The sequence below is a fragment of the Triplophysa dalaica genome, chromosome 12, assembly GCF_015846415.1.
Source record: "Triplophysa dalaica isolate WHDGS20190420 chromosome 12, ASM1584641v1, whole genome shotgun sequence".
In the NCBI taxonomy this organism is placed as follows: Eukaryota; Metazoa; Chordata; class Actinopteri; order Cypriniformes; family Nemacheilidae; genus Triplophysa; species Triplophysa dalaica.
The window spans coordinates 17,871,188-17,879,407 of NC_079553.1; the positions used below are offsets into that span (position 1 = coordinate 17,871,188).

An 8,220-nucleotide genomic window follows, 5' to 3' on the forward strand; every position below is an offset into this window, starting at 1 on the left:
GGAGCTATCGTGGTGGATGCAAAGGAACCTGCTTTAAAAAAAATTTTTTTATATAATTTTATTAGCCTGTTTAATTAGCTGAGAGTTGAAATTTCCCATCGTTTCACCATTTTGAGCTTCTTTTCAACCAGAATTTTTAATCTTAAATTTAATTTATTATACATTTTCAAGGCCGTCAATTCTTCAGTCATGATCAAGGACATTGATGATGAATAAATCACTGCTGATAAGTCATAGTTAAATATATTTCAAACAATAAAATAGTAAAATGTCCTATTTGAAGACTCTCCCATATGTATTGTCTACTATGGACTATTGTCTCAGCGAAAGATATGGTAATCAACGGCGTCATCTGGTGGATGGACTTTGAATATGTGGCGTTTTGTCACGTTACCAATGACAACTAATCAAACATACATTCTGAACACTGCAAACAAACTTAGTTAAACACTGAAATTGAATTGACTTTAGATCCGTTTTGGCATTTTAATAAAAAGGACGTGGCACACAGATTTAGGAAATTGTTCATTCAAAAACATTGTACTCAGGAATTAGCAAGCATTGTGTTCTTTTTTTGTTTTGCATCTTGATCTTCATCGGCATCACATTGGAAACATGAGCAACCCACTTGCTACTTTAAGAAAGGGCAAACGAGCTCCTCTACCTGACATACAAAGCGATGGGTAAGACAAATTGCTTTCAAGAAATTCACTATAATAAATATAGTAAACAACAATCGACTTCACAAGGCACCTAAATGGAATTATCTCATTTTAATCTACTTTCTGTTTGCTCATGATGCATATTCAGGAGATCTTATCAGTTTTCATCATTTTTAAAATGAGATTAACAAACAGAGCATATGCACAAAAAGAAGTTGTAAGATGCTTTGGATAAAATCACAGGCCTTGTAGCCAAATTTATTACCGTTTTATTTTGTTGCTGTCTAGTGACTCAAAAAAGTGATAGAAAAAAAAACTATAAAGTGACACACTTGGAAATCATATGCCATATCTGTTTTTCTCCTGCTTTTATAGTGAGAGAAAGCCTTACAAAGAAAGGTCAGACACCGGTAAGATTTCATTCACATTTTTGGTATCTTAACAAGCACAAAAAAACAAGATAAATGTCAGAGCTGCTTTATAATGCCATGACACGACTTTTCAGATATATAAATGACAGGATTTCTTAAAAATATGTGTCACTGCACACTCATAGAACATTAAAATAAAATAAAAAGAATGCAATGATATCGGTAATACATAAACACCACCAAATTACATGAATCACTTAAACGGAATCTTTCAGACTGTGGAACTACATTTTTCAAAGATATTTTCTCACAAAACCAACCGGCGCCCCTCAGCATGAACACTGCTTCAAGATCAAAGGTCATGCAGAAGATGAAAGCCACAGAAGGTATTTCAAATGACTATTGAATTTGAGCTATTCTGCAGTCGAACTGAACCTACTTTCATCGACACTCTTTGTGATAGCTTCTGCCCCGAGTGATTTTGAACTGATGTCCAGTATGATGCAGAAGATCAGCCTGCTGGAGAAAAAAGTAAAAACTCAGGCTATGGATATAGAGTGCAAGGTAAGACACGTCCTCTGGTTAATTCCTCAGTGTTACTGTCACCTTAATTTCAGTTAATAACATTATGACAATAAATGTTACATATTAAAGAAACAGTTCACCCGAAAAAAATATATTCTTATTTAGCCTTCATTTACTCAACCTCAAGTTATTGCAAATCTGTTTAAATCTCTTTGTTCTGTTGGACACAAAAAAATAATATTTTGAAGAATGTAGGAAAGCAAACAGTTTTGGGGCACTTTTGACTACCGTTGTCAAGTGTTTTGGTAGTAAATGGTGGCCAAGAATTGTTTTGTTACAAGCATTCTTCCAAATATCCTTCTCTATGTTCATCAGAACAAAGAAATGTATATTTGGAAAAACTCAAGGGTGAGTAAATGATGATAGAATTCTTATTTTTGGGTGAACAGTCCCTTTAAGGACAATCATTATGTCAATTGTAGCGATGGGAACTGCTGATAATATTAACAGCTGTCTTGGTTTATGATTAAAAGGCACAAAGAATATCAGTTCTGGAAGACAAACTGAGTCTTTTGCAAGAGACAAGAGGTAATGACTACATGTTAACAAACACATTGAAAGAAGAAACCAGGCCACTTTGTCTGTAGGCTATAATAACGTTAAAAAACCAGCTACAATGAAAAATACTAAGAGAACATTAGATAAAAAATGTTAGTCCTAATAAACAAAAGCATTATTTACATCAAAATCTCATTCATATTTAATGCAATAGGTGTTTTTGGCTTTAGAGAAATCTGTAAATGATGATACCCAAGATGAAGAATTGAGTAAATTATGCCTCAGACTTCAAAAGCAAGTTTTGGAAATGGAGGTAAGGTGCTTTACAATGTTTGTTGAGATGACATACTGTAACTACCAACCTCTAACCCACATACAATTCTATGTGAATGCAAAAGAGCAAGACAGAGATCATTCCTGTATAATTATTACACAAAGGTTTTAGGGTGACTGCAGAATCTCAGCCACCTTTTACCTGACTCAGAGAAAGCTCTTTACAATACAGCATGGTATTTTCATCCCACACAGAAGTTTCTGAATGATTATGGAATGATATGGGTCGGAAATTGCGAAGAACCTGACGTTTTGTGGCTTCCGGAGACTGAACTAGCCAACAAATCAACAGGTCTTTGCTTTACAACTTCATACTGATAAAACCTAAGTTTTAGGTTATCCTAAAGATAATCCTAAAATTAAATATTCAAGTCTTTGAAAGCTGTGCAATAGTTTTAAACTAGTAATGATCAACACATACATGGCAGCACAAAATCATTTATTCAACCTCAAGTCATTCAAAACTGATATATGACTCTTTCATCCGTGGAACACAAAACAAGATGAGAAATCTCATAGTTAATTGGGGGGGTCAGTGTTGTTTAAACATTCTTCAAAATATCTTCTTTTGTGTTATGCAGAAAACAGAAGCTCTATACAGGTTTGGAATGACATGAGGGTGAATAAATTATGAATCTCTCGTTTCACAGGAGCTTCAGTTCCAAGAAGGTTTGAAATGAACTATGACCTAGTCATGCAGAACATCCAAGAGCTAAACATCTTAGCAGGGGAAGGCGAGTCCCATGTGACCCCCATGCCAGGTGGGGCAAAACTTACCCAGCAGTCCTCTACACCCCTGTGGCTCTACAAAAACGGAATTATCATGTTCAGCGGACCCTTCCGCTCCTACCAGGATCCAACAACACAGGTTATCTCACTTGCTTAGACTTTACAAACACAGACACAATAGTCTGTCTTAATGTCGTCAGAAAATCGATTGTAAGATTTCCTGTATTGTTTCAGGAATGCATACAAGACTTGATGGATGGATTTTTCCCGTCTGAGCTTCAGGAAAGGTTTCCTTGTGGTGTGCCCTTCCAGGTGTGTGCACATCTCTAAGATTCTGTGAGTTTCAGTCTCTCATCATTAGAGCTCTATAAATGCTATTTGTGCACATTAACAAACAGATTCATGACAGACGGGAGGAGGAATTCATAGTCAGGCGACCTTGGACAGAGTTTCCTGGAAAAGGACAAACTATAGATGGAGCATGCGGGCAGTCAGAAGACGGTTCTGAGCAGGCAATGTTTAGGTCACCAAAACCTAGTCAAATACCAGGTTTGAATGTTTCACTGTTGTCTTTTTTGCCTAAAATTGACAAAACTGTTATTTGTTTACTTTTGTCACCTCACAACCATGCACCTTCTCTCCAAAACCCCATTCGATTGGCTTTAAAGATCTGATTGTCTTAAAAAGTGTAGAGTTTTTCGATTATCTGCCTCTTTTATTGCTGTTTCTAAAGCTAAGGGCTATCAGGCATGTGTGAGTACCCAGCACACTTGTGTACACTTATGTGTGGTATTCCAAAAAAAAGGTCAAACCTTAAAGCCATAGTTCACCCCAAAATAAACAATATTTGATTACTCACCCTCATGTCATTTCAAACCTGAATGACGTTGTGTTCTGCAGAACACAAAAGAAGATGTTGAGGAATGTTGGTAACCAAACAACACTGACTGCCATTGACTGCCATTGACTTCCATTGTATGGACACAAAGACACCTTCTTCTGTGTTCAACATAACAAAGAGACATATACAGTTTTGATTGACATAAGGGTAAATAAATGAAGACAGATACAAAGATTTTACATGTGCCTAATATAGCAACACTAGCTTAACCAATGCTGTTGAATGCCGGAAATTGGCTATAATTCTATTCTATATTGTGCAAGATGCTAAGCAAGTTTAGGAGATCTATATAAAAGCAATGTTGGGTGACACTAACATTATGCTTTACTTCACATCTGTGGCCTTTAGGTACAAAGCTGTCCATGGAACAGTTTCTCAGAAAGCTCCCAGAGTGTGTGGTGAAGTCAGGCAAAGTGATAAGCATTCGTGACTCGATAAAAGCTCATCTACAGGTGAGAGTGGATTGTGAATGTAAACATTACGCCTGTACCTGCTGGTTTGGTTTAAGATCTTTCAGTCTCATGTTTTAACTTCATCTTCACTTTGTAAAGGGCATGCCTGATGGTGCAACGAGTCAATTGACAACCATTGTGGAAACACCTGTCTTACAGGCCCTGAGAGAAAGGTTCATATAACATCATACCTGTCAAGTTATGATAAATGCAACAAAAGGTTAGATCTTGATTAAGTAATTTACTTGTTTCTCATGGGACGCAGTGAGACAGATTGTTCATTAGAAGACATCACCACATTACGAATAAAGTCAGAAGCTGGTGTGGAGACATTCATCGTGAAAATGCACTTTAGTGAGACGATTGGAGATCTGCGTCTTTACCTGGACATGAAAAGGTAACTACTGTTAAGCATAAACAATTACGAAAAGGTAACATCTTGTATCTACAAAACAGTAGAACCAACTTGGATAAACTTGCCCTCCAGCTATAAAAGTTTCTGAACTATTCTTTGCATAAGATGCACTGATTTTCCATCAGAAATGTATCATTTTAAGTTGAGGTTTTATTTTAATAAGTCTTCTGCTTGTCATCTTTTATCACAGACAACCAGGTGGTCCCCCATATGACATCATCAGCACATTTCCGAAGCGTTGCTACAACGATGACACTCAGACGCTCCTGTCATGTGGTCTAATTCCAAATGCAGTTCTCATTCTACGTCCACAAGCGTCATCTTACAGACAGCAAAGGAACACAGAGAACGACACTTAAATAGTTTTTCATTCAAACACTTAATCATTCATATCATAACAATCATTACCTGCCGTTAAATTAAAACAGATGCTACTGCATATGACATCATGAGTGCATTTCCATGGCGATGACAATCCAAATGTGGCAGTTTCCCATTTAGCAAGGATTGTAGCACTTGTATCATTCAATAAGAAATGGGATTATTGAAATACTGAGAAATTGCTAAAGCAGTCTCACAATAATTATTTCTGAACTTGATTAAATATATAAAATAATGATCAAGATCGGGGGGGGCACGGTGGCTTAGTGGTTAGCACGTTTGCCTCACACCTCCAGGTTTGGGGGTTCGATTCCCTCTTCCGACTTGTGTGTGTGGAGTTTGCGAGTTCTCCCCGTGCCTCGGGGGTTTCCTCCGGGTACTCCAGTTTCCTCCCCTGGTCCAAAGACATGCATGGTAGGTTGATTGGCATCTCTGGAAAAATTGTTCGTAGGGTGTTAGTGCGTGAGTGAATGAGTGAGTGTGTGTGCCCTGTGATGGGTTGGCACTCCATCCAGGGTGTATCCTGCCTTGATGCCCGATGACTCCTGAGATAGGCGCAGGCTCCCTTACATCTAAAAATTACATTTAGATTTACATTGCTTTACCCTACACATTTTACATAGGTATTTGCAATCCCCTGGGATCGAACCCACAACCTTGCATTGTTAACGCAATCTTCTTACCACTGAGCTACAGGAAAGCTTATATTCTATAACATAAATTATATTCGATTCATTATTCTTACAGTGGAAAAAAACATGAACAAAACAGACAGCAAATATTATGAAGTTAAATAAATCACATCACAACTCACATGCTTTTGAGCTCATAAATGAAAAGGCGCCGGTTTAAATGAAACGTGGTACATAGGAGTAACCGCTGCAACTGGAAGTTAGGTTTTACTTTGTTAACGTTCTGAGCTACATAGAAGGGCCTATCAAAAAGCACAGCAAAATTCTCTCAAACCAGACATCCACAACTATCTGTTTACACAATATTGATGGAAGTCAAGATCCACCTATTCATTCAAAACCAGGATTTAAATTTTACGCTCACAACCCCTTGCATTATGCTAGTATAAGGTCACACTGTTTATTTATTGGTCTGCATATAACGGTGTACATCTTATAACAGATTAAATAAGAGGAAATATTCAGCTCTAATATGCTTAAAAACACTGGTTGTTTTACACATCATTTATTACACCCAAAACTTCTGGTATTTTATTATATATAATTTAATATTCTTCAGCCTCAGGGTCTGTGTTAGGTATGGCACGTTTAGTTACTTTGAGATGATCGATGACCTGCCACTACTTGTGAAGTCTGCCTTCAAATACCTTGCAGTCTTTGCCCCTTAGGAGCGCATGCACGCGACAGAAAGTAAGAGTGCAAGTCTGTCCCATTTCTCAAAAAAAGAACGCCTAAACCCACACTTTGGAGTGTTACTCAGGGCAAAGTGTAGACTTTTTGCACGGATCTGACGAAATGTTGCGGAAAGCTTTCCAGTGTAGATTATATAGTACTTTTTGAGATTTTATCTTTATTTAGGCCTATTCTATGTTTGGCTAACATGTGTTTTAATTAGGTTTTAGTTTTTGAGGTACAGCTGCTTTAAAACATTACAAATAAAGCATTATAAAAAATCTGACTTGACTATATAATTAGATATTACATATCATTTTATAGTATAACGTAAAGTGTTGCACATTTTTTTGGTTGAAACCCCTGAGTGTTGAATTTTGTAAAACTGATTTTTATCAGATATTTAGAAACACCACATTAATAACATGTTTGTACTTGCTAAGTGTGTCCCATCGGGTTACGAATACTACATACTCACTTGGATCTTCAAACCCACTAGAATACATGGGCTGAAAACAGGAAATACATCATGAAAGTAGTCAAGTCAAGTGCAAAGTGGGGGTATTTGGACGCAGCCAAAGGCCGTTTCTCATATGCATTCTTCAGGGGGTTTTGTGTTCTCGTGTTCTTGCTCTACTTCATCGATAACTGTCAAAGTCCATTCCAATACTCAAGAACACAAGAACAGAAAACGCACAAAAGAACCTGGATGTATTCTCGATATCAAAGATGCATCAAAGGTTTATGGAACCCCCTTGAAGTCCCAGAATTTACTGTGGCATATCTATCTAAATTTGTTCTTCCGAGGGTGCCTACTACATGACAGCGAAGGGCACATTCTAATTTATTCGAATCGGACAGAACTCTCGGCCACTCACCCTAAAGACACTTCTGTAATGTCAGATTATACTCCATCAACTCTTGGTTGCGCACTGAACTGAACAACAAAAACAATCACATAAATCCTTTTTTTTGTGGTCACACAGGAAGACTATTATTGTATCACGGTCAACATATCAACCTTCATATCAACTCTCTTCTTTCTCTGCCACCTCTTCTCGCAGAGCCTGACTACTGCACTGCTCCTGAGAGATCTGCGCCTTCAAAAATGACTTATTATTACATGTATTACATGGCAAGCTTGTTCTTTCAAAATAAAAACGTTTTATGTATGAAGGACTTGCGTTGTTATTTTGCCCTTATTATTCCAAACTTCTTTTTCATAGTGCAAAAATGACTGACTGAGACTTCAGTTCATTTTGTTTACCTTTCCTTTTTGTGTTCAAGTTCTAGTTCTGTTATTTTGCTGTTAATCATTGTTTCCAAGAAAATTCAAATAAATGTAAACAACTTTTAATGTGCAAATTCTGTGTTTGTTACATTTTTTTGTACAGTTTGAACAGACTATCAACACAAGGCTTGGAACGAATGTCCTCCCTCCCTTCTTTTCCACTGTTGACTGTCAAAAGCAGAAGAATTTACATAAACAAAGACAAATTCAAAGAAGCTCAGTTGTGACCTATTTGTGT

General features: G+C 37.1%; 1 protein-coding gene across 2 annotated transcripts; it reads left to right on the forward strand.

Annotated features, from left to right (window-relative positions):
• Positions 1–23: 23 nt before the first annotated feature.
• ubxn11 (UBX domain protein 11) lies at positions 24–7,867 on the forward strand. Of its 2 annotated transcripts, XM_056762656.1 has the most exons (15): positions 24–683; positions 1,038–1,072; positions 1,309–1,419; positions 1,497–1,597; positions 2,092–2,146; positions 2,347–2,429; positions 2,645–2,741; positions 3,100–3,317; positions 3,413–3,490; positions 3,577–3,727; positions 4,428–4,531; positions 4,631–4,704; positions 4,797–4,928; positions 5,137–5,295; positions 7,756–7,867. In XM_056762656.1, the coding sequence occupies exons 1-15, from the start codon at positions 616–618 to the stop codon at positions 7,760–7,762; spliced, it is 1,473 nt and encodes a 490-aa protein (XP_056618634.1). In that variant the 5' UTR covers positions 24–615; the 3' UTR covers positions 7,763–7,867. The 2 variants fall into 2 exon arrangements, with proteins under 2 accessions (XP_056618634.1, XP_056618633.1); XM_056762655.1 differs by having other exon boundaries at positions 5,137–7,806.
• Positions 7,868–8,220: the final 353 nt, after the last annotated feature.

What these genes read in the sequence shown, in the direction of transcription:
- ubxn11 (XM_056762655.1), top strand. Translation starts at nt 616, where the DNA reads ATGAGCAACCCACTTGCTACTTTAAGAAAGGGCAAACGAGCTCCTCTA. An exon ending in GAAGATGAAAGCCACAGAAG is followed by an intron (nt 1,420 to 1,496) that starts GTATTTCAAATG and finishes TCTTTGTGATAG; the next exon opens with CTTCTGCCCCGAGTGATTTT. An exon ending in CTTGTGGTGTGCCCTTCCAG is followed by an intron (nt 3,491 to 3,576) that starts GTGTGTGCACAT and finishes ATTAACAAACAG; the next exon opens with ATTCATGACAGACGGGAGGA.